The 26,493-nt window shown below is 45.0% G+C and overlaps 1 protein-coding gene and 1 pseudogene across 1 annotated transcript; one reads left to right on the forward strand and one right to left on the reverse strand.

The window, feature by feature from the left end:
• Positions 1-332: 332 nt before the first annotated feature.
• Positions 333-3,087, reverse strand: LOC100459390 (PRAME family member 1-like; annotated as a pseudogene).
• Positions 3,088-17,200: 14,113 nt separating this feature from the next.
• LOC100448423 (PRAME family member 15) lies at positions 17,201-23,901 on the forward strand. Its single transcript, XM_009235545.3, has 4 exons — positions 17,201-17,247; positions 20,039-20,347; positions 21,013-21,594; positions 23,340-23,901. The coding sequence occupies exons 2-4, from the start codon at positions 20,055-20,057 to the stop codon at positions 23,899-23,901; spliced, it is 1,437 nt and encodes a 478-aa protein (XP_009233820.3). The 5' UTR covers positions 17,201-17,247; positions 20,039-20,054.
• The last annotated feature ends 2,592 nt before the right edge of the window (positions 23,902-26,493 follow it).

Below are 26,493 nucleotides of genomic sequence, written 5' to 3' on the forward strand. Positions count from 1 at the left end.
GCTAGGATTTTTCCCTCCCACTAAGCACCTGTCTGAAACAGAGCTCTGTGCTTCCTTTGAGATGCACATGTGGCCTGGGCACAGTCACTCATGCCTGTAATCCCAGCACTTTAGGAGGCCCAGACAGGAGAATCCCATGTGCCCAGCAGTTTGAGGCCAGCTGGGGCAACATAGTGAAACACTGTCTCAATTTTTTTGTAATAAAAATTTTGGAATTATTAAAAAAGGAAATAAGAAAAGAGAAAAATAACTTGCACCTACATACTAGATTTTAGAGTCCAAGGGCCTGGAAGAGAACTTTGGATTTCTCTACCCCGCTAGGCACGCCTTCCCTAGCAGCAAAGATGGAGCTCCAGTTCCTCAGAGGGTGATGAGCCACAGGAAGGGCAGGGGGTGGGACCAATGAAGATCCTCTTGGGCTGCCTGACTTCCCTCAGTGTACACATCAGCTCAGCCCGAAGTGGAGTGAAGACCTCCCAATCGACACCAACCAAGGAATTCAAACTCTCCTCAGGAGCAGGATCCGTCTCCAGGCTTAGCTTGCTCAGCCCACTGGTGTGGCGCAGCAGGTCCTTCAGGGCGTCCATAGACATGCAATTTCTGCCAAAGTAGAAGGTGGTGAGCTGGGAGCAGTGGCTCAGGCCAGGCAGGATGGCACTGAGTTGCGAGTAGTGGATCTGACAGCCCTCCAAGATGAGGGTCTCAAGAGTGGCAAACTTTCTCCAGCAGAGCTCCGAGGGGTTAAAGACTGATACAGAACTGCAGCATGTAGCTGAGATTCAGATGCTTTGGGTAAGCGAGTCTTGGGTACTGGTAGAGACACCTCAAGTCCTCTTCCAATAGGTAGCCACAAGTTAATTCCAAGTTCTCCAAGGGGTTCTAAAGGCACCTGTGGAGATCAAGAAGTTAATTCTGGACAATGGTACAAGTTAGATGAAGGTAGTGGGGAATAACCTCAAGAAAAATGCCGGCTTCAAACAAACACAACTTTATTCCCACCATCTGATGATGGTCGGCATGAAGGTTGCTGCATGATGAGGACTCTGATCATTCAGGGGCAGTCCCATTTTAGCCTCAGCCTTTTCACCATTACTTGTGTGATTGGGTCAAGGCCACAAAATCTCTAAAGCCTTTTATCTTCATCTTTTAGCAGAAAACTTCATCTCTCGGCCACAGGTACCCGGTGGGTGATGTGTACAAAGAACTCAACTCAGCAAGGTCTCCGGACATCAGCTAGGGCTACCTGCCGGCAGGGGCTCCCTGGCATGCCTGCATCTGCAAACCACCTATCACTTTTTACCACTCTCACTCCTACCCTTCACCCTCCATCCCAGAAGCACGCATGTTCTGTGTCAATTGACTTTCCTGGAGTTCAAAACAACCTTCTACAGACAGGGAATCAGAGACAGGATCATTTGTGATCACTAAGCTGGTGAGGACAGAGCTTCTACTGTGAAATGCACAAGTTTGACGCACTGTCCCTCCATTCATACCCTCCTCTGTTACCTCTTTTACATCATATCAACTTGAAACACACTTTGTAACAGGAAATTCACACGTGCACCCTCAGTAGAGCCGAAACGCCCACTAAGTACCTTGTACAAGATGTCCCTCTCTAGCCTCTATCCTAGGTGACCCCACTGCCTTTATTGAAGTGATCCTGTGATATCCACTCCAGGACATGGAGCACTAAACGAGACAATGTGTTGACATTCTGGTGTCCCTTGCACTGTGCCGTTGCCACTGGCTGGCACACAGTACACGTCTTCTAGTGTTTGCTGTAACAAAAAAAAGGCTGTGCTGTGGTCTGCAGAGAGAGCGCACGATCCTTTCTCACCTGATCAGCTGTCCCAGGTGCCCTCTACGGAAGGTGACCATATTCATTTTAAGCAACTGGAGATGTTTCAGCCTGAGGAACATAGAGCTGATTTTGGCGACTGAGCATTCCTCACGGTAATTGACGTGCACCTGGAGAAAAATGAGTTTGCGAAGATTCTTCATCTCCTTCAGGTAACAATGAAGGTTTCTTATCAGATGTGGCCAGGACACATAGCAAATTTCCAGCTCCTGAATACTATTCAGGTGGATTATTTTCAATGATCTTCTGAGATATTCAATCGACGTTAGATAATTCACCAACTTACTACAGCACAGATGTACTAAACCTCTCCTTTGGTAAACCCACCGGAAGAGGTATCTCAGGCATTCATCCTGGGGTATTTCCTTGAGGCAGATGTCTATGAACACCTTCAAGGGCTGGTGCTCTCCTGTCCTTGGACAGTCCTCAGCTGTCTGCCTCTTACTTATGGTCTCTGGGGAGGAGGACAGGGCCCAGGCTCCAGGCCATCCGGCCCAGAAATTCTCATCAACATCCCGCAAATCCAGCACTTGAAGTTTCCATCTCCTGTGGGTAAAGTAAGGCAGAGGCTCAGAATTCAGAAGGACAAATCCCTGACCTTTGCTTTCATTCTCATCCAATAGATCAGCTGCTCCTGTCCTCAGTGCTCCCTGTTCTCTCTGAGATTTCTTGGTCCCTTTTCTCTTTCAATTCTGACTCATCCCCACTTGTATTCCATTTACCTTCCACTGGGAATAGGCAAGTTTCTGTTCCCACAGTGGATCCTATATGGTGAGCAGTCCTTTCCCTGAGGATCTGGGCAATGGCCAAGGCCTCCCTGAGCTTCCTCACCAGCACCACCAGAAGACACTGGGCCATCCTTGGGCTCTTTCTTTGACTGACCCTGCTGTTCTTTCCCTGGACACCTGAGTCCTATCTACCAGCCCTCCTGGGTCACCTCACCTGGGGCGAATCTTCTGTGTAAGCAGCATATGAAGCCCTTCCAGCAATGCTTTTAAGGTCTCCAGATGAAGCGTCTTCATCAGCGATCCCAGAGGGAGGCGGGTGAAGGGCCAGGCCTGCACCATCACCGTCAGAGTCTGGAAGTGTCTCCTGCTGAAGGCCTCCAGGAAGAGTGGGAGGTAGAGCTCCCTGGGCAGCTCCTCCATGGCAGAGATGGTCAAGGCCTGGTCTCTCAGCAGACTCTGCCCCGCCAGCTCCAGGAGTCTGGGTGGGTCCTGGATGCTCATCCTGATGAATCTGTAAGGAAAAACTCTAGAAGACAAATCCGGAGAAAAAGCATCACTTTCAGGCCAAACACAACCACCTCATCTTCTCCTAGGGCCAATAGCATTGCTCTGGTAGAGGTAGAAAAATTACCACTTTACCCCAATTCCACTCTGCACTTGGTGGCCACAAATCTATATTTCTGCTTCTACTGGTACCAGGAAGAATGTCTTCCAAACACCAAGGAGGGAGGGTTCAAAGAGACCACTGGCCCATTAATTTTCATCCATGGCTCCACTGAATCCCAGAACCACCAGAAACTGTCACTGAGGATCCTGAAAGCCAAGCTCTACCTCTTTGAGGAAAATTTTCTTGTCACTTAACGCCCTAAAGCAATGACAATGAGAGTTTCCAGTGGCCCCAGACAGCCTACATTCTCAGTTTACGCCGTGAGCATGCTGGCGGAACACTAAAGGGACTCCCTAAAATCAATGCCATTATTTTTTATTTTGAAAAATTTCAACCACAAACTGACAGGGTGCTGTGGCTCATGTCTAATCCCAGCACTGTGGGAGGCCAAGGCAGGCAGATCATTTGAGGTTAGGAGTTCGAGAACAGCCTGGCCTAAATAATGAAACCCTGTCTCTACTAAATATAAAAAAATTAAGAATCATTTGACTCCAAAAGGCAGAGGTTGCAGTGAGCCATGATCCCACCACTGCACTCCAGTCTGGACAAAAGGGTTAGACTCTGTCTCAAAAAATAATAATAATAATAATTATTTAATTAAAATGTTAGCCAGGTGCGGTGGTGCAGTCCTATAATCCTAGCTACTCTGGAGGCAGAGGAAGAAGAATCACTTGAATCCCAGAGGCAGAGTTTTCAGTGATCCAAACTCAACGCTCTGCACTCCAGCCTTGGTGACAGAGTGAGACTCCATCTCAGAACAAGAGAAAAGAATTAACCAGAAACTAAAACAATATGATGGTATTCTAGAGCATTTGGAAGGTAGGGATAGAAATACTAGCTCTAGATGAGGCACAGTGGCTCACTCCTGTAATCCCAGCACTTTGGGAATCCAAGGTGTGTGTTTTTATTTTGAAAAATTGTAAGAGAAATTATAAAAGCAGGGTTGCAGCAGTCTACAACACTTAAAAAGTAGGGATGGAAACGCTAAGTCTGAGGAGAAGGATCCAATACACATCCCTTCCACACACACAATCACACACTTAGGGACAGAGTCTAAGGGAAGAGATAAATCCCAGGTCCAGAACAGGACTCTTGAGAATGGTGTACGGGAGATCTAAGATTTCTGTAAAATGAAAGCCTGACTAATAAAATCACAATACCACCAAGTGTGTGAACTATAGGTGACAGGCACAGAAACCAACAACTTCATGTCAAGACATAAACATCCATCCAACCATAAATTTTTAATATTTTCTTTAAAAAGCTGCTTCAATAAGAATTTTGAAACGAGAAAAATGAAGCACAAATCAAAATTTGAGGGATGAAGTCAAAACTATATTTGGAGGAAAAATCAAAACTTACATCTGTTTAATCTGAAAAAACAGACAGGAAATTCTCTGTGCCATTTTGGGCTGCATGTCACCATCCCTGACTGGCTGGCTGCAGATCAGATGGGCATGTTCCTAAGAAGGTGGTGACTTACCAGATCTGGACTCAGTTTACAGGGTGCTGGGACCTCTCAGAGAACCAAGCAGTAGCTCCAGGCACCAGGGCTTTGGGTCTCTCCTGTGCAAACTCAGGAGCTTTTATTGATGTTTCTAACCACACCCTCCCCTTCTCAGTCACCAGCTTCCAATCAGAAAGTGATACTGGATTAGATCCTGAAGTTCCACCCAGTTAATCCTGATTGAGTTTCACACTTTCTTCTGATTAACTGATTACATTAGATGTGGATTTATGAAAGTGAAAGAATAAATCATAGGATGAAAGTCCAAAACTCATTAATTCATTCATTCCCCAAACACTGATGAAGTTTGACTAACATGTGCCTTCATAGTGACATGGAAGGTTTAATCTGTTCCTGGTATTAGAAGGAAAAAAAAAAACCTAATGATATCTTTATGGGAGAATATTTGGCCACATTGAAATTATCAAAACGTTTCAGAGCTAAGACAGCTTTAAAAAGACGGTGATGTCAACCCTAAGAAAACAGAATAAAAAGCTCTGTTATCCAATGGTCACCTGGGTTTTATGCTTCCTAACAGGGCAGGTCATATGTGGGTTCAGGTTGAAGAGGGCAACCACTGAGGGTGTGATTGATCACAAGACTAAGGTCGAGGCTTCTCTGAGGGAAATCAGGAAAGAGTGACAAAGTAAGGTGGAGGCTGGGCAGGATGGTACTGGGTGTTCTAGTAGAACCCTGGGAAGGAACCAAGACAGCATAAAACATGGTGGGTATTTTGTGGGTGTCTCCACAGAAGGATTGAAAGACTCTGTCTGGATTGTGTTCAAAAATTAAAAAGGGAATAATTACAGAAGAGACAGTGCAGACTCTTCAAACACAACATTGTCTTTGAGGGAAGAGGAGACAGATACAGTCTTGGCCTCTACTAGAAGGCAAAGCGTGTTTACTCCCAAAAATGATGGGCTTCCCTCAGAAAATCAGCCTGGGAAGATGGAATCTGAGAATCTGAGCTGGGACAGATGCCAGAGAGAAGCAGTGTGGCCAGACCTGGGAAGGGAGACTTTCCCAACCTGGAAGCCATCGAGGGTGGAAGCTGTGGGTTTTACAGGAGGTGGGAGAAAGTGAACAAGGGTCCATGTCTCTGTCATAGCGCTATGGTCTGGAAACCTTTCTTTTAGACTCAGGGATCTCCCCACAGTGGGACATTTCCCAGCAACCCTCACCCACAGGTGTTTCCCAGGGCCCTTCATCCTCATCAATCCGATCGTCCCATTCCCCAGTATATTTTGATAATTAATGTTCTGCCATCCTTAAAGTCCTCCTTTGTCCCTAATATTGAACAGAGAGATTCTGATTAAAGCGATACCATTAGGCATACAAAGAAAGCTCAGGCCATGTGTGGTGGCTCATATCTGTAATTTCAGCACTTTGGGTGGCCAAGGTAGATAGATTACTTGAGTGCAGGAGTTTCAGACCTGCCTGGGCAACATGAAAAATTCTGTCTGTAAAAAATATATACAAAAAATTAGCCAGGCAAGGTGGTGTGCACCTGTAGTCCCAGCTGCCCAAGAAGTGAAGATGCGAAGATCACCTGAGGCCAGGAGATTGAGACTCCAGTGAGCCATCGTCGTGCCACTGCACTCCAGCCTGGTCAACAGAATGAAACCTTGCCTCAAAAAGAATGAAGGAATGAAGGAAGGAAGTAAGGGAGGGAGGGGAGACAGAAGTGAAAGAAGGAAACAGAAAGAAAGGTGGAAAGAAAGAAAAAGAAAGAAAGAAAGAAAGAAAGAAAGAAAGAAAGAAAGAAAAAAAGAAAGGAGGGAGGGAGGAAAGAAAGAAAGAAAGAAAGGAAGAAAGAAAGAAAGAAAGACAGAAAGAAAGAAACAGCCTTCTTGTCTTTAAGAACAGTGCATATATACTGTTAAATTGGGTGCACACCTACAATACATTCCCCCACAAAAGCTGGAAGCTCTATTTCATGTTGAAAGATCTGCTAAGTTCAGGGATGGCTCCCATCCTAAGGAGGATCACACAGTGATTCTTCTGATGTTTTAGGGCACAAAGTAGTAAGAACCTCCCCCGCCTCCAGAAAGTCCTCCAGGCCTTTCTCTCCCATTCCATATGAAAACCAAACAGCTCTGAGATGCCACTGGCCTCCAAAACTGGAGTACTTTGAAGGATGTTTTCTATCTTGAAATGTTTCTGTAAATGTTCTTTCTCCACATTTCTGACCTCACTGTCAATGCCCTGCTATGTGTGCAATCGAGTTAAACTGCAATGTGTTCAGTGGGGCTTCTACTTCACTGGCCCTCACTTTGTGAGGCTGAGGCTGAGGTTGAGCTCAGCACCAAGGGTGGTTGTGAGTGTCTCTGGTGACTGAGCATCCACGAGGCACAGCAGGGGCTGGTATCATTCATCCAAGGTCTCAGCTCTCCTCACAAATAATCTAAAGCATGTTGCTGACCCCAAGACTTGGCTAGCAAGAGGAATCTGCCCATGTTCAGGCAACAAATGATTGGCAGACCCCTCAGGTGAGAGGCTCAGAGGATCCCCTAAGAGGTTCAACAACCTAAATGTTGGAAAAAACTGACTGACAGACTTTCCTTTCTTCCCCAATTCAGAAGGTCCAGCAAATTGTGGTTGGTCTCAGGAAGATGAAAAATCACAAACAACAGTTGAAAAAAGAAATTAAGCAAAGGAACACTGGCAAGAAACTTGGCCAGTGCCCCCCCTTTCACCAAGAAGGAAGGCCTCCCACTCCTGAGCCCACTGTGCCCGAGCTTCCACGAGGTGTACATACCCCTAGGCTACCCAGAGTAGAGAAGAAAGGATGCAAGACCTCAGGATGTAAGACCCTAAGATGAAAGACCCTCCCTTGGCTGCCCGTTTGAGGCCTAGAACTGGGATACAAATGTCCCCGAGAGAGCAACGGTATACTGGAGTAGACGAGGATGGGCATATGGTGGAAAGGCATGCCTTTGTGTAGTAACCCTTCACCTCTGCCCATCTCCTCCATTGGAAAACAATACCCCATCCTATACTGAAAAGCCTCAAGCTATAATTGATTAGCTCCAAACTGTTATCCAGACCCACAACCCCACCTGGTCTGATAGCCACCAGGTGCTCATGTACCTCTTTAATACAGATGAAAGGAGGAGAGTGCTCCAAGTAGCAACTAAGTGGCTGGAAGAACATGTTCCAGGTGATTACAAAATCCCCAAGGGTATGTGAGGATCCAACTACCAGGAACAGACCCCCAGTGGGACCCAAATGAAAGACAGGGTGTGCAAAGGCTAACCCGGTACAGGAAGTCCTTCTGGAAGGATTACAGGTGTGAGCTGCCTCACCTGGCCTTGAATGAATGAATTCTTGATTTCCCACCCTACCCCTAACACTGTCAATTTCCTGATTCATGCAATTAATATGGATATCTGATATGAATGGATATCTGATTCAATCCATTAATCTTGGGGGAGCCAAAAACCCAATCAGGATTAACTGGGTGGAGCTTCAGAAATGCAATCAGATATCATTTTTTTATTGTAAGCTAGTGATCTGCCTGCCTTGGTCTCCCAAAGTGCTAGGATTACAGGCATGAGCCACTGCGCCTGGCCAGTATTTTCTGTTTTGTACAAGATGTTCCAGAAAGAAAGGCAAATATGGAAAGCTGTCTAATTCATTTCATAAGAAAGCAGTAACCTTTATTTTAAAAATGACTAAGGATATTAGAAGGAAAGTAAATTTAAACTTATTTGGCAAAAGAGTTTTTTTCTTTTTTCTTTTTTTTTTTTTTTTTTGAGACCGAGACTCACTCTGTCCTGCAGGCTGGAGTGCAGTGGCACAGTCTCACCTCACTGCAACCTCTGACTCCCAGATTCGAGCAATTCTCCTGCCTCGGCCTGTCTAATAGCTGGGATTAGAGCCACACTCCACCACATCCAGCTAATTTATGTCATTTTAGTAGAGATAAAATTTCTCTGTGTTGGCTCGAACTCCTGACCTCAGGTGATCCACTTGCCTCGGCCTCCCAAAGTGCTAGGATTACAGGCATGAGCCACCGCGGTCAGCCAGGAAAAAGTACTTAATAAATTATCAGTTAACTAAATGCAACACTGCATTAGAAAGTGATAGATAGGCCAGGCTCCGTGGCTCACGCCTGCAATCCCAGCACTTTGAGAGGACAAGGCAGGTGGATTACCTCAGGTTTGGAGTTCGAGACCAGCCTGACCAACATGGAGAAACCCCATCTCTACTAAAAATACAAAATTAGCCAGGTGTGCTGGCACATGCCTGTAATCCCAGCAACTCAGGAGGCTGAGGCCAGAGATTTGCTTGAACTAAGAAGGTGGAGGTTGCAATGAGTCGAGATCATGCCATTGCACTTCAGCTTGGGCAACAAGAGTGCAACTCCATCTCAAAAGGAAAAAAAAAAAGAAAAAAAGAGAAAGCAATATAGTAATATATAATGGCCATTCCAGGAATGCCAGACAATCACAGAAAAATCTAACTGTAATTCAGCATACTGACAAACTAAAGGGGGAAAAGCAAGGTTCCTACAAAATGCAGAAAAGAATTGCGGAAAAATCAAATTAAATTTATCATAACATATTTTGGAAAATGAAATGTTGTATGTTGAAAACTTGCATTAAACATCAGATGTAATGGATAAACATTGGCTCCCTTCCTACTGAGATATGAAACAAGGTAAGACCCTCAGCAACTTAGGATTTCGAGGCACGTAGGTATTTTGGATAGTAGTAAAGACTCCAGATCCAGCAGATCCGGACTGCTTAATTTAGGTTCAAAACTGTCTCAGTACCATCCTGGCTAACACGGTGAATCCCTGTCTCTACTAAAAACACAAAAATTAGCTGGGCATGGTGGCAGGTGCCTGTAGCCCCAGCTACTTGGGAGGCTGAGGCAGGAGAATGGAGTGATCCCGGGAGGCGGAGCTTGCAGTGAGCCGAGATCGCGCCACTGCACTCCAGCCTGGGCGACAGCACGAGACTCTGTCTCAGAAAAAAATAAAAATAAAAAAAACTGGTTCATTGGCCGATGGCTGTGTGGTCTTACACAACTTATTAACCTCTCTGTGCCTTAGCTCATTCACATATAAAATGGGAAAATAGCAATATTGACTTCACAGTGTGCTATAAGTTAATCGATTTAAGTACTGTGAGCTGGATTTGACATAGGGCAAGCAAGGATATTTTTATTGTTATTATATTTGAAAAATATATTAGTTACAAACTTAGGTAAGAGACCAAGGTCTATGGTAAAGGTGATTATAAGCCTTCATACACCCCTGTTGTTCTGAAAGTCTTAATTATAACAAGGCTGGGTGGCGTGGCTCACGTCTGTAATCCCAGCACTTTGGGAGGCCGAGGTGGGCGGATCACCTGAGGTCATGAATTCGAGACCAGTCTCACCAACATGGCGAAACTATCTCTCTACTAAAAATACAAAAAATAGCTAGGCATGGTGGTGGGCACCTATAATCCCAGGTACTCGGTAGGCTGAGGCAGGAGAATCACTTGAATCCAGGAGGCAGAGTTTGCAGTGAGCCAAGATTGAACTACTGCTCTCCAGCCTGGCGACAGAGTGAGACTCCAACTCCAAAAAAAAAATAATTATAACAACATGTCCATTCACTCTCCAAAGTGTCTAGGACTGGACAATTAATTGTCAGGCCCTCTTCTGTAGCACCATACACTATAGCATATATGTGGATTAATAGAAATACACATACAAAATTCAAGTATATATTCTATATACTTTCTGTATACTTATATTCCTAGAGGTCACATGCAAATTCAAGGCTAGGTCAAACAGTAGAGTGGCTGTCTATGGAAAGGGGAGTGGAAGTGAATCATGGTAATAAAAAAGGTGTAGATATAGATATGGATATGTAGGCATACACACATTATAGCTGCAAGAAAAGGGAATGTTATGGACCAATGATGACAGTGAGCCATGTAAAAAGGCTACAAGTTTTGTGATTGTGTGTCCGTTTTCAGGATGGGTTGTAGCTTACCTTTTTAGAAAGGCTGATGCCATAGTCATAGGGAATAAATGATTATAAAATGTGTTTCTTTTCTGGCGCACCTCTGGAGAAATGGCCAATGGTAGGAGAACTCAGTTTACTGGGCTCGTTATCACACAGATAAGACTTTACAGATCTAATGGCACTACCATTAACTTCATTATCCTTGGTATTCTACAAAAATTGAGTGAACAAATGGTATCTTGAAACTAATATTAGATAAACTGACAAAGAAAACTGGATTCTTATTATTTATTTTTGAGACAGAGTCTCTGTTGCCCAGGCTGGAGTACAGAGGTACTACCTTGGCTCACTGCAACCTCTGCCTTCCAGGTTCAAGGGGTTCTCCTGCCTCAGCCACCTGAGTAGCTGGGATTACAGGCACATGCCACCACACCCAGCTAATTTTTGTATTTTTGGCAGAAACCGGGTTTCACCATGTTGGCCAGGTTGTTCTCGAACCCAGGACATCGGGATCTGCCTGTCTCGGCCTCCTAAAGTGCTGGGATTATAGGCATGAGCCACCACACCTGGATGAATCTTTTTTTCCTTTCTCAAAAGATGGTGGCATAGTATCAGCTTCTATACACTTCTCAGAGTGAGCCCATTGTTCACTAACAATATGACTCAATATTGCAAGACCTTGATGCAGTATTTGAAAGACTATTTCCAGAAGGTGAAGGAGGATTTCAGTGATGCTTAGACCTTCATGCCCTAGCATTTGGAGATTGCTTCCTTTAGAAATGACACCAAGGGAAATCTGCCCATGAGCAGCATTAGATGGGACCGTACCAGGTGACTTAAAATTAAAGATATCCAAGGAAAAGCCTTTCATAGAAGCAGACATCATCACATAGTGGGCAGCTTTTCCAAGACAATGGAACAAGACTCCATTTGATCTTCCTCCATTGACTGAGTCTTGGTCTTGTTTTGTATTAACACAAAATTCTCAGACATGTATTTTATATTGTTAGGTACTTTCACCACTCTAACCAAACACTTTCTAAGGTCTCCTGTTCAAAATGTAGCCGCTCTCACTAACCAAAGCAATTGCTGGCTATGGAGTCATTTACACGAAAGCGAAGGATCACAACTAATAGTAGAACCTGCTCTCATACACAGTTGGGTAGCAATTGAGGATGCTAACTTCATGATAAAGTTTGTTATCCTTCCTTTGGAAAGTTCGTTAATATTTATAATTAAATGACTTGGCACTGAGAAGAAGCTATAAGTGCAAGTGGGTGGCCTGTGACTATTATTGATTTCATTACTGGTAATTTATCTCTTTGCCTAGAAAACATTAGTGTAACTGGATCCAATCTAGATAGTGTTCCAGACCCCCACTAGAATCAAACTCTTTGGCTTGACACACATTATGTAGATGGGAATGCTATAGATATCGACATAGACATAGAAACAGAACATGACCATGTTACCCTCTGCCATATAATCAGAGAACTTACTGAAACTAGACATTGGATCATTGGAAACTCTAGAGGCAAATAGAATGCATCTATAGCTCTACTATATGAAATAATAGTTTTATTTATTGGATGCATCAATACTCAGGACACATTTGGAGAGAAACCTATTCATTCTTCAATGGAGATGATGGCATGCAAGGATTACTTTATAAAACATACAGAAATATTTTTCCTTCCCACCCCAATTCCAACCATTACCATGCAACTTGTTGTCAATAGACATTAAGGCAGTTGAGGCAGAAATAATTAAATAAAGCTTCATTGGAAGCTAAATGTGAGGATCGACCTGGAAGACACACACTGACAAAATGAGTGTTTTCAAAAGTCTGTTACAAGTTGGAATGCTTTGGTAAGAAAGGTTGAAAGAAGGGAATGGGACTCCTCCTATCAGTTTTTGTTTTTGTTTTTTTTAATTTTCTTTTGTTTTATCCTAGCAAGACTCAAATACAGTTGAGTTTCTTGTTTTTGTTTTTTCCATTGGAAGGGACAATACAGAGGTTACAATCATTTACTTTAGATGACAACATCACAGGCGAAAACATTTTCCTTGCAAGACAACCAGCAAAACTTCATGATCAGAATCAAATAAGTGTCCTTCTCACTGTCACTGGGTGAAGCCTTCAACAGTACTTGAAGAGTCTCAGGCACTCATGGACCCAAGATCAGATTGTTTACTCAGCAACAGGATGTAAGGCAATCAGAAGACCTTCCACGGATGATTAATTTGGGTCTACCTAATGTGACCTGCACGTTTTCACTGCTAATATGCAGGTGCAGATATGACAAAGAATAATCCTGACCTTCATATCACCCCTAGCTGTTGAGGATTGGGATTCTTTTGTCCCTTTCTCTCCATAAAACCAGATTACTTATCTTGTGTGGCAACAAAATATATGGTCTACTTAAAAGAGAAAGAGACTCCACAGGAAAAAAAAAAGGATTTTTATTATGAAATGAGCAAAGCAATAGGAATAGATGTGAGATTAATTGGGGAGGTAAAGGAAGACAAAGGCTTTGAAAGGAAAAATGAGGAGAATTACATAAATTCTTTGAAAGAGTTATTCTTGGTCATAAGTATGAAAAAAAGATGACCTTCAGTGCAATGTTGGAAAGATTCCTTCTCCACCCCCTCAATAACCTACAACATGTTTACCAAGTCTTTGTCCACTCCCAGGATTCCATTAAAACACCCAGGTCAATCCTGACCAGCCTCCACTTTCACTTCCCTTTGTAATTTTCACATAAATTTCTTACAGGACCATCAGGTTCCTATGCCTGCTGCACAGTAGCCGACCAATATTCTGAGACAGCAGGGTTTGTGGCAGAGAGTTTAATGATCACAGGGTGGCTGAATGAGAAGCTAGTAGGAGATCCTCAAGTTCATCTCCCCAAGGAGTACTGAGCATTTCCAGTGGATCCTGGAAAGCAAGGGGCTGGAAAGTTGGGGTAGCAGTAAGAGGGAAGAAGTCAACAGGATGTAGAAACTGCATTCTTTGGTGCGTTAGTGCGTTGCAGGGCCCTTCAGATCAGCTGGCATCAGTAGTTTCACTGACATGCAGAACCTGAAAGAATATCTCAGATGAAAAAAGTTAATGTTTTACACTGCTTAAATTGTTGTCTGCAGGGAAGTTAAGGGGAACTGTAATCTAAGGTCTATATGATTTTGGAACAGTAGGCTGCCAGCAACCATGAGGAACCAGGTCAGAGAGCAAGCTGACCTCCTGATGAATGCTGAATGTGTTGCAAGCTTGGTTTATTTTTGTTTCTCTCCCTCCTTTCTTCATTGGTTACATTTATAAAGTTTATGGATGTGGTTTCAATTTCTTCCAAAGAAGCCTTAACCTAAGTCCTGAGATCACTCACGCCCTCAGTGGCACATGTCCTGCACCAGAACGAGAATATAATCTGCTACCTTAGGTTACACAATATCCCCAAGACCATTCGACACATTGAGATTTTTATTCTGATTTTGTAGGGACGACTCCTCTGTTTTTATAAAGCTTTTTTAAGTGTAAAGCATTTTTATATTTTGATGTGGCCAAAGATCTCCTAACAACACTACTTTCAGACTTTATTTTTCTGTCTAATGTCGTAAACAGATGTCTAATGTCCTTCCCTGCCTCATACTCAAGACTATGAAGTTCACATATTAGTAAAATTCCATCAGTGTTTCTGGAGTTCATGAATGAATGGATTTTTTAAATTTTTTGACAGAATCTCCTCTCTCTGTCACCCAGACTGGAGTGCAGTGGCATAATTCTGGCTCACTGCAACCATTGCCTCCTGGGTTCAAGCAATTCTCCTGCCTCAGCCTCCCGAGTAGCTGGGTTTCAGGCACCTGCTATCATGCCCGGATAATTTTTGTAATTTTGTATTTTTGTAGAGACGAGGTTTCACCTTTTTGATCTGGCTGCTCTTGAACGCCTGACATCAGGTGATCTACTCACCTTGCCCTTCCAAAGTGCTGGGATTACAGGTATGAGCCACATCGACCGGCCTTGAATGAATGTATTCTTGACTTCTACCCTATCCCTAACACTGTCAATTTCTTGCTTCACGAACTGAATATAGATAAGTGATATGAAAGGATATCTGATTCAATCCATTAATCTGGGGAGAGCCAAAAACCCAATCAGGATTAACTGGGTGGAGCTTCAGAAATGCAATGAGATATCTCTTTTTGATTGGAAGCTAGCAGCGGATACGTGGAGGGGCGTGGGTGGGAGTTGTGATTACAAAGGTCAATAAAATCTTCTAAAGACCCACAGGAGAGACCCAAAGTCTTCAAGCCTGGAGTTCCTGCTTGGTTCTTCCTGAGGTCTGAGCACCTTCTAAACTACATCCATATCTGGTAAGTCACTAATTTCTGTAAGGACACTCCCATCTGACTTACAGTCAACTGGTCTGGGATGTTGACACTGCAGCCTACGATGGCACAGAGCTATATCATGTCTTTTCTTTTTTTTTTATATGTGAACAATTTGAAGCTTTGAATTTTTCCTCTAAATGCAGTTCTGTCTTTATTTCAAAAAAGTTGATTGTGCTTTGTTTGATGTCATTTCAAAATACTTGAAGGGAGCAGTGACTCAGGCCTTTAACCCCAACACTTTGGGAGGCCAAAGTGGGAGGATCATTTCAGCCCAGGGGTTTGAGACCAACCTGGGCAACATGACAAAAACCCTCCTCTACACAATGTTTTTTTTTTTGAGGACGAGGATGGAGTCTCGCTGTGTTGCCCAGACTGGAGTGCAGTGGCATGGTCTCAACTCACTGCAACCTTTACCTCCCAGGTTCGAGCAATTCTCATGCCTCAATCTCCTTCCTCAGAAGCTGGTATCACAGCCATCTGCCACCATGACTGCCAAATTTTTGTATTTTTAGTAGAGGTGGGGTTTCACCATGCTGACCAGGTTGGACTCGAACACCTGACCTCAAGTGATCCACCTGCCTTGGCCTCCCAAAATGCTTGGATTACAGCTGTGAGCCACTGGTGCTCGAACTCTACTTTTTTTTTTTTTAATTAGCCGAGCATGGTGGCATGCATCTGTAGTCCCAGCTATTTGGGTGGCTGGTGTGGGAGAATCACTTGAGCCCAGAAGATTGAGGCTGTAGTGAGCCACGCTCACACCACTGCTGTACTCCAGCCTGGGCAAAAGAGAGAGACCCTGTCCAAAAAAAAAAAAAAAAAAATCTTAACCAAAAAGGATCTTTGACCTTAATTTTAAACCAATCACATTCTCACTGTAATTCTTCCACCTGAATGGAGACATGGGTGTTGGTGTGCATGCCTGTATTACCAGCTACATGGAAGGCTGAAGCATGAGAATTGCTTGAATTTCAGAGGCAGATGTTACAGTGAGCTGAGATGGTGCCGCTGCCCTCCACCCTTGGGGAAAAAAGTGAGACTCAGCTTCCCCCACACCAAAAAATATTAGATTATACCACCCAGGTGATCATTGGATACATGAAGATTTCTATTGTGTTTTCTTGGGGACTGTCAACTCTGTCTTTGAAAACTGTTTTAACTCTGAAATATTTGGATAAATTTGATGTGGCCATGGATCCCTCAACAAAGATACTTTCAAGTTTTTTCTTTCTGTGTAATATCAGGAAGAGATTCAACCCTTACCTATCTCACACTCAGGACTTTGGAGGACACATATTATTAAAATTCTATGTTTGTGGAGTGAATCAGTGAATGACTCCTGGACTTTCACCCTATCCCTAATTCTTTCACTTTGATGGATGAATATCTAATTCAATCACTAAATCTGGAAGAAAGCCAAAAATCCAATCAGGTTTAACTGGGTAGAGTTTAAGAACTCTAATAAAATGTAGTTCTCACTCTCTCTCTTTCTTTTTTTCTTTTTTTTGGAATCTATCCTATTTCCCAGGCTGGACTGCAGTGGTGTATTGTCAGCTCACTGCAATCTCTGCTTCCTGGGTTCAAGCAATCCTCCTGCCTCAGCCTCCCTAGTAGCTTGGACTATAGGCACAGACCACCAAACCTGGCTAATTTTTGTAATTTTAGTAGAGGTAGGGTTTTACCATGTTGGCCAGGCTGGTCTCAATCTCCTGCCCTCAGATAATCCACCTGCCTCTGCCTCCCAAACTGCTGGTATTACAGGTGTGAGCCACCTCACCCGGCCTTGAATGAATGTATTCCTGACTTCTACCCTATCCCTAACACTGTCATTTTCTTGCTTCACTAACTGAATATAGATATGTGATACGAATGGATATCTGATTCAATCCATTAATCTGGGGAGAGCCAAAAACCCAATCAAGATTAACTGGATGGAGCTTCAGAAATGCAATCAGATATCACTTTTTGATTGGAAGCTAGCAGCGGATACATGGAGGGGCGTGGGTGGGAGTTGTGACTAGAAAGGTCAGTAAAATCTTCTAAAGACCCACAGGAGAGATCCAAAGTCTTCAAGCCTGTAGTTCCTGCTTGGTTCTTCCTGAGGTCTGAGCACCTTCTAAACTACATCCATATCTGGTAAGTCACTAATTTCTGTAAGGACACTCCCATCTGACTTACAGTCAGTCGGTCTGGGATGTTGACACTGTAGCCTACGATGGCACAGAGCTGTATCCTGTTTTGTTTTGTTTTTTTTTCTCATATGAGCAATTTGAAGCTTTGAATTTTTTCCTCTAAATGCAGTTCTGTCTTTATTTCAAAAAAGTTGATTGTGCTTTGGTTGATGTCATTTCAAAATACTTGAAGGGAGCAGTGACTCATGCCTTTAACCCCAACACTTTGGGAAGACAAACTGGGAGGATCATTTCAGCCCAGGGGTTTGAGACCAACCTGTGCACCATGAAAAAAACCCTCCTCTACACAATGTTTTTTTTTTGAGGGCAGGGATGGAGTCTCACTGTGTTACCCAGACTGGAGTGCAGTGGCACGATCTCAACTCACTGTAACCTTTACCTCCCAGGTTCAAACAATTCTCATGCTTCAGTCTCCATTCTCAGAAGCTGGTATCACAGACATCTGCCACCATGCCTGGCTAATTTTTGTATTTTTAGTAGAGATGGGGTTTCACCATGCTGGCCAGGTTGGACTCGAACACCTGACCTCAAGTGATCCACCTGCCTTGGCCTCCCAAAGTGCTGGGATTTCAGCTGTGAGCCACTGGTGCACGGCCTCTTTTTTTTTTTTTATTTAGCAGGGCATGGTGACATGCATATGTAGTCCCAGTTATTTGGGTGGCTGGTGTGGGAGAATCACTTGAACCCAGAAGATTGAGGCTGCAGTGAGCCATGCTCATACCACTGCTGTACTCCTGCCTGGGCAAAAGAGAGAGAGCCTATCCAAAAAACAAAAACAAAATCTTAACCAAAAAGGATCTTTGAGCTTAATTTTAAACCAATCACATCCTCTTCCACCCAAACGGAGACATGGGTGTGGGGGTGCATGCATGTAATCCCAGCTACATGGAAGACTGAAGCATGAGAATTGCTTGAATCTTGGAGGCCGAGATAACCACAAGCCGAGATGGCACCACTGCACTCCAGCCTGGGCGACGAAGTGAGACTCAGCTCCCTCAACACCAAAAAAAATTATGAAAGCCAGGTGGTCATTGGATATATGAAGATTTCTATTGTGTTTTCTTAGGGACTGTCATCTCTGTCTTTGTAAAACTCTTTTAACTCTGAAATATTTTGATAAATTTGATGAGGCCAAGGATCCCTCAACAAAGATACTTTCAAGTTTTCTTTCTTTCTGTCTAATATCAGGAAGAGATTCAACCCTTCCCTATCTCACATTCAGGACTGTGAAGGACACATATCAGTAAAACTCCATGTTTGTGGAGGGAATCAGTGAATGAGTCCTGGACTTTCACCCTATCCGTAAATTTTTCATTTTGATGGATAAATATCTAATTCGATCAGTTAATCTGGAAGAAAGCCAAAAATCCAATCAGGATTACCTGGGTAGAGATTAAGAAGTCTAATCAAATGTAGCTCTCTCTCTCTCTCTCTCTTTTGAATCTAGCCTACCTCCCAGCTGGAATGCAGTCGTATAATGTCAGCTCACTGCAACATCTGCCTCCTGGGTTCAAGCGATCCTGCTGCCTCAGCCTCCCTAGTAGCCTGGACTACAGGTGCAGACCACTGCACCTGGCTAATTTTTGCTGTCTTAGTAGAGGCAGGGTTTTACCATGTTGGCCAGGCTGGTCTTGAACTCCTGATCTCAGATGATCCACCTGCCTTGGCCTCACAAAATGCTCAGATTACAGGTGTGAGCCGCTGCACCCAGCCAAAGTGGTTCATTTTGAATATGCGTAAGAGGTGTGCATTGGAAACATCTGTCTTGCGAACTGTCACATAGCTTTCAAAGCTTCTCACTGAAATTTTCAATAATGAGGCTGGGGTGGAGGCTCACACCTATAATCCCAGTACTCTGGGAGGCCAAGGGGGGTGTATTGCTTGAGACTAGGAGTTCAAGACCAGCTTGGACAACATAGTGAAATCCACTGTATTTACAAAATGTAAAAAAATAAAAGATTAGCTGGGTGTGGTGATGCATTACTGTGGTCCCAGCTACTTGGGAGGCTGAGGAGGAAGAATCCTTTGAGCCTGGGAGGTCAAGGCTGAACTGAGCAAAGATCCCACCACTGCACTCCAGGCTGGGTGACAGAGCAAGACCCTGTCAGAGACAGAGACAGAGAGAGAGAGAGATAAGGAGAGAGAGAAAGAGAGAGAGAGAGAATGAGAGAAGGGAGGGAGGGAGAGACAAGAAAGAAAGAAGGGAGAGAGGGGGAAAGAAAGAAAGAAGGGAGGGAGAGAGGGAAAGAAAGAATGAAGAAAGAGAGAGAAAGAGAAAAAAGCTTAAATAATGAAAAGAAAACAAATAGAATCTATTCTAGGGATGCCCCATGAATGTTCTCAACAAACTTGCTTGTAGAAACTGAAAATATAGGCATGTAGGCTTGTGACGCTCCCATTCCCATTGTTTTAGAACCCTGAGTACTTAGTAATTTCCCCAAAGGTGGGAGGGGTTAGCTTTCAGGTTCCTCCACACTCATTAGTCACTGGATGGAGCACTGGATAGAAAGGAAGTGCTAGTGGTGGCCCTGCCTCCTCACTGCTGGGGAGACGCTCGTGCTGATGCAGCAGAGGCAGAATGCTGGCTTAGTGGCCAATGAGTACAGAGTAGAATTGCAGTAAACTGAGGGCTCTTTCACCATTGCCAGAGCAGTGACTTTGGCTCTGGGAGAACATGAGATTGCATGGGCTTGGCCTGAGAGTGATGCCTTTTCTCTGGGTTTGTCCTCTGGAAGTTTTCCTTGCAGTTTCATGAAGATGAGCATCCGGACTCCACCCAGACTCCTGGAGCTTGCGGGGCAGAGCCTTCTGAGGGACAAAACCTTGGCCATCTCCACCCTGGAGGAGCTGCCCATGGAACTTTTCCCCCCACTGTTCATGGAGGCCTTCAACAGGAGATGCTGTGAGGCCCTGAAGCTGATGGTGCAGGCCTGGCCCTTCCGCCGCCTCCCTCTGAGGCCTCTGATGAAGATGCCTTGTCTGGAGGCCTTCCAAGCTGTGCTCGATGGGCTTGATGCACTGCTTACCCACGGGGTTCGTCCCAGGTGAAGTGGCCCAGGTGGGCTGGTCGGGAGGGCCCAGGCGTCCAACAGAAGGAGCAGCTGGGTCATGAGAAGTGAGGAGGCCCAAGGGGGGATGGTGGTGGTGAGGAAGCTGAGAGGCCTTGGCCATTCACCAGCTCCTCAGGGAAAGCACTGCCCACCATGCAAGTCCATGGAGGTAACAGGAATCTGTCCTCTAATGGCACTGAAAGGCACCATGAAAAGTGAGAACTGGGCCGGGCACGGTGGCTCACAATGTAATCCCAGCACATTGGGAGGCTGAGGTCGAGAGTTTGAGACCAGCCTGTCCAACACAGTAAACCCCAACTCTACTAAAAATACTAAAATTAGCTGGGCATGGTGGTGGGCTCCTGTAATCCCAACTACTTGCTAGGTTGAGGCGGGAGAATCATTTGAACCAGGGAAGCGGAGGTTGCAGTGACCTGACATTGCATCACTGCACTCCAGCCTGGGCAACAGAGGGAGACTTGGCCTCAAAAAAAAAAAAAAAAATGTAGAAGTGGGCAGGATCCAAGGGAAAAACAGGGTGGAGAAAAGTCAGAGAGAGGGACAAGAATCAGAGAGGGGAGGAGCTGCTATCCAGTATGTGGAGTTTAAGTTCAGAAATGAGTCCTTAAATTCTCAGTCTCACCTCTATTTTCCTGCAGAAGGTGGAAACTTCAAGTGCTGGATTTACAGGATGTCTGTGAGAACTTCTGGATGGTTTGGTCTGAAGCTATGGCCCATGGGTGCTTCCTCAATGCCATGAGGAACAAAAAACCAGTGCAGGACTGTCCAAGGATGAGAGGACAGCAGCCCTTGACTGTGTTCATAGAACTGTGGCTCAAGAACAGGACTCTGGATGAATACCTCACCTGCATCCTTCTGTGGGTCAAGAACAGGAAAGATGTACTACACCTGTGCTGTAAGAAGCTGAAAATTTTGGGAATGCCCTTCCGCAATATCAGAAGCATCCTGAAAATGGTGAACCTAGACTGTATCCAGGAGGTGGAAGTGAATTGCAAGCGGATACTTCCCATCCTCACACAGTTTACCCCATACCTGGGCCAGATGAGGAATCTTCAGAAGCTCGTTCTCTCCCACATGGATGTCTCTCGCTACGTTTCCCCAGAGCAGAAGAAGGAGATTGTTGCGCAGTTCACCACTCAGTTCCTCAAGCTGAACCACCTCCAAATGCTTTATATGAACTCTGTTTCTTTCCTTGAAGGCCACCTGGACCAGCTGCTCAGGTGAGGGAGGGTGCTGAGCTTTCTCTGCAGACCACAGCAGAGCCTGTTACAGTAAACACTAGTTGGCATCTACTGTGAGCCAGCCTATGAGGATGTAATAGTGAAGGGGACACTAGAATGTCCATGCATTGTCCTGTTGGTGGCCCTGTCCTGAAATGGGTATCATGCAACCATCCCAATAGAGGCAGAGGGATCAGCTAAGGGAGATGCTATAGAGAGGCTGCCTTGCTAGGAAGCTAGCTACTGGACGGTTCAGATCTAGTGAGGGTGCCTTTCTGAATTCTTCCTGAGGACGTCTGTCTAAGTTAAGATGATGAAAACTAGGCCAGGGATGGTGGCTCATGCCTGTAATCCTAGCACTTTGGGAGTCTGAGGCAAGAGGCTAGCTTGAGCCTACGAGTTTAAGACCAGTCTGGGTAACATCCCAAGACCCCTGTCAGAAATGAATAAATAAAAGTAAAAACAAACAAGTTAAATTTTTTTTTCCGAGATGGATTTTCACTTTGATCGTCCAGGCTAGAGTGCAGTTCTGCCATTTCAGCTCGCTGCAACCTCTGCCTCCCAGGTTCAAGCGATTCTCCTGCCTCAGCCTCCTGAGTACCTGGGATTACAGGCGTGGGCCACCACACCTGGCTAATTTTTATATTTGAAGTAGAGACAGGGTTTCACCATGTTGGCCAGGTTATTCTCGAACTCCTGACTTCAGGTGATCCACCCACCTTGGACTTCCAAAGTGTGGGATTATAGGTGAGAACTACCACGCCCAGCCAACAAGCTAATTTTTAAGAAGATGATGTGAAGTAGGGAAATGCAGCGGGCACTGAAGAGGGGAATGGTCAGCAAACCTGCACGTTTCAGAATATAAGCTTTGTGCCCCACAGTTTGGTGAACATGAATGATCCCATCTCTAATTCCCTGTTGTAAAATGTTGTTTTGAGCTCCAGGTAAATTAATTACCTAGGAAATGCATGATTCTGAAACAGAGGATTGGGGAGGAGGCACAAAGAATGGTGAAAGTGACAGATGTTTTGCTGATGATACAGGTGTGTCAGGGATGCCTGCACCCCACTCACCCCAGCTCATGTTGCAGGATCCTACCTGGGTTTGTCCTTTATCTCTGAATCTCCAATGAGCTCCTGTGGCCCAGAGATGTGGTTTTCTGCCTGACAGATGAGGAAAGGCAGCTTTCAGGATTCTGTGAACTTGATCCATTCCTATAAATGGTGGAGAAATGACTCAGCCTCAAATGGAATTATTTTTCTCTCTCTTTTTTTTATTGCAGAGTCTCGCTCTGTCACCCAGGCTGGAGTATAGTGGCATGATCTCTGCTCACTGCAACCTACACCTCCTGTGTTCAAGCGATTCTCCTGCCTTAGCCTCCCAAGTAGCTGGAATTGCAGGCGCCCTCCACTGCACCTGACTAATTTTTGTATTTTTGGTAGAGAGGAGGTTTTGCCATGATCGCCAGGCTGGTCTCAAACTGCTGATCTCAACTAATCCACCAGTGTCAGCCTCCCAAAGTTCTAGGATTACAGGTGTGAGTTACTGCGCCAGGCCTAAAGTGGAAATGACGTCAGTGGCAAAGCTCTTCATCACGCATCATCCTAAGTGTTGATCATCAGGCCATCAGAATGACCCTGGGCTTGGGCAAAATGGTCTCCATCCACTACCTGGAAGCCATCCCCCTCCACCCTCCACTCACACCTATGATTCCCCAGAATTAACTTCTTGCTCTCTCTCCCCAGCTGTCTGAAGACCTCGTTAAAGATCCTCGCAATAACTAACTGTGTGCTTTTGGAATCAGACTTGAAGCATCTATCCCAGTGCCCGAGCATCAGTCAACTAAAGACCCTGGACCTGAGTGGCGTCAGACTGGCCAATTTCAGTCTTGTGCCTCTCCAAGTTCTGCTAGAAAAAGTTGCAGCCACTCTTGAGTACCTGGAATTAGATGACTGTGGTATCATAGACTCCCAAGTCAACGTCATCCTGCCTGCCCTGAGCCGCTGCTTTGAGCTCACCACCTTCAGCTTCTGTGGAAATCCCATCTCCACGGCCACCCTGGAGAACCTGCTGTGTCACACAATCAGACTCAACAACATATGCTTGGAGCTGTATCCTGCCCCACGGGAGAGTTATGATGCTGATGGTACTCTCTGCTGGAGCAGATTTGCCCAACTTAGGTCTGACCTGATGGGGAGAGTGAGGGATTTAAGGCACCCCAAGAGGATCTTGTTCTGTACTGACTACTGCCCTGACTGTGGCAACAGGTCATTTTATGACTTGGAGGCAGATCAGTGCTGCTGTTGAATGCCTGCCTATTTGGATGGATATGGCAAACATTTTCTTCTGGACACTTGGAAACTAAAACCTAGGTCTTAGGTACATCCTAAAGGGAGCACAGAACCCATCGCTTCAGACATGGGCTCTGAAAGTGGGAAAGGAAAGGTGATCAAGCAGGGGCCGGACTTGGGGGAATTGTTGCCATGGATTTGATGGGACTTTGGGGACCCGTGTCCTGTAGAGTCAGAAATGGGAATGTGAATATCTAGAGTGGAATTCAGGCTTGAGAATACATGAGGGAGTTACTCTTGCATGGATGGTTGTAAAGAAACAATCAGAAATAAAGGAAAACTGAGCGGAAACTGTCTGGTGCCCTCTATTATTAAGTAACCTGTTTTCCACTTTAAGCCTCAGGAATCTTCAGTTATTGATGGAAAAACAAAAGGCACTGAGTTGTCCAATCAATAAGATGCAGCCCAAGAAAATCAAGGCATTGAAATAAAATTTGGTTATTTTAATCAGTTTCCTCCCATTCTTTTATTTGAGACAGAGTTTCACTCTTGTTGCCCATGCTGGAGTTTGGAGTGCAATCGTGCCATCTCGGCTGACTGCAACCACCACCTGGGCTTTAAATGATTCTCCTGCCTCAGCCACCCAAGTAACTGGGATTACAGGCATGCACCACCATGCCCAGCTAATTTTTGTATGTTTAGTAGAGACTGGGTTTCCTCACTAAGTTGGTCAGGCTGGTCTCAAACTCCTGAGTTTGGGTGATTCACGCAAGTAGGCCTACCAAAGTGCTGGAATTACAGGTGCGAGCCACTGTGTTAGGCTTTTTATTTATTTGTTTTTTAAAGGTCTCTTTCTGTCACCCAGGCTGGAGTGCAGTGGCACAATCATAGCTCGCTGCAGCCTCTATTCCCTGGGTTCAAGCGATCCTCCCATCTCAGCCTCCTGAGTAGCTAGGACTACAGCTGTGTGAGCCACCACACCTGGATACTTTTTTTTAGTAGAGACAAGCCCTCGCTGTCTTGCCTAGGCTGATCTGCAACTCCTGAGCTTGTGATTCTCCTGTCTTGGCCTCCCAAAATGCAGGGAGTATAGGTGTGAGCCACCACACTTGACTTGGCCTCCTCCAGTTCTTCACTTCTTTAGATGTCTGTTAATTCCTTGTTAGTTTCTGTGGCTGTTCAATGGGTTAATACACCCCACGTGGACACCAAGGGCCTGGAACATTACTGGGCAAGAACAGTGAGCCAATCTACATGGAAAGCACCTTCTTCTCAGGGTCTTTCTCTGCTAGCCAGATGCTGAGATCCTGCCCACTCCTTGTGAGTCTCCACATGGTTCCAGAAGCCTTAGTTAGTGGATGTCAGCTTCACTGCACAAGGAGCCACTCTCTTTCCACTGCCCTGGAAGGGGATGTCCATATTGTGTATTAGCTGGAGTCTCTGGGCAGCACCAACCCTTGCTTGTTCCACTGATGACTAGCAGCCCTTCTTGAATTAAACTGGTTGTAGCCAGAAAAGACAGCCACTTTCCCTTTAACTAAAATACTAAAACTATGCAGGTGTGTAACACTTTTTAAATATTTCCATCTGATATTTAAAAAGTTACATCTTACTTGGGAGCTAAGTCAGATGGATGAGAGATTTTCTCATAGGACCTCCCCTCTCTCCCTATCAAGGAAGAGACTACTGCAGCATGTTCTGGAGTCTCACGTCATCAAAGGGTGGATAACGATCAAGTGCCTGTGGGTGATGAGTGACCTTCCCTGTGCTGAGGAAGCCTGCATAACGAGCACCCAAGTGAACGATCCTGCTGAGGTCTCACAGGCTGGTGTTGCTGTCAGGGATCTTAGCCAAGAGCCTCAGGTTCCTGTAAAATGAGGATGATGATGTCCAACGGCTTATAGGACCCTGGTAGGATCCAATCAGATGGTTCATGTTTAGGGCTTGGCATGGGGCCTGGCATACAGTAAGATCAATACATCTTGTTGTTTTTTCTCTTCTCAGCAGAAGTCCCAGCATTTTTCGTCTTTCAATCTCACTTCCTATTCCTGATAATAGAGAGGCAACAAGAACTCAGGGCATGCAATGGGGCTCAACTTCTGCTCTCTGCCACAATTTCATCATGATTCCCCCAAAGAGCAGAGCCCCAGGAGCCAGCAGGGTGAAGGGTGGGCATTTCTGGACTGGATTCATTCATAATGAGTATGAGATCAAAATTTCCAATCCATAGGTCTCAGGTGCCATCTGCTGATAGATCAGACCAGATGGTGTAATTGAGTGTTGCAAGGATTATATTTTATGGCATTTTTAAAAATTTACTATTATGAGCCAGGTGCAGTGGCTCATGTCTGTAATTCCAGCACTTTGGGAGGCTGAGGCAGGTGCATCAACTGAGGTCGGGAGTTTGAGACCAGCCTGACCAAGATGAAGAAATCCCTTCTCTACTTAAAATACAAAAAATTAGGCAGGCGTGGTGGCACATGTCTGTAATTGCAGCTACTCAGGAGGCTGAGGCAGGAGAATCATTTGAACCTGGGAGGTGGAGGTTGCAATGAACTCAGACTCAGCCATTGTGCTCCAGCCTGGGCAACAGTAGCAAAACTCCGTC

The sequence above is a fragment of the Pongo abelii genome, chromosome 1, assembly GCF_028885655.2.
Source record: "Pongo abelii isolate AG06213 chromosome 1, NHGRI_mPonAbe1-v2.0_pri, whole genome shotgun sequence".
Taxonomy (NCBI): domain Eukaryota; kingdom Metazoa; phylum Chordata; class Mammalia; order Primates; family Hominidae; genus Pongo; species Pongo abelii.

Coding starts and splice junctions, on each gene's coding strand:
- LOC100448423 (XM_009235545.3), top strand. CDS start 20,055: ATGAAGATGAGCATCCGGACTCCACCCAGACTCCTGGAGCTTGCGGGG. Junction 20,348..21,012: donor ACCCACGGGGTTCGTCCCAG/GTGAAGTGGCCC, acceptor ATTTTCCTGCAG/AAGGTGGAAACTTCAAGTGC. Junction 21,595..23,339: donor CACCTGGACCAGCTGCTCAG/GTGAGGGAGGGT, acceptor CTCTCTCCCCAG/CTGTCTGAAGACCTCGTTAA.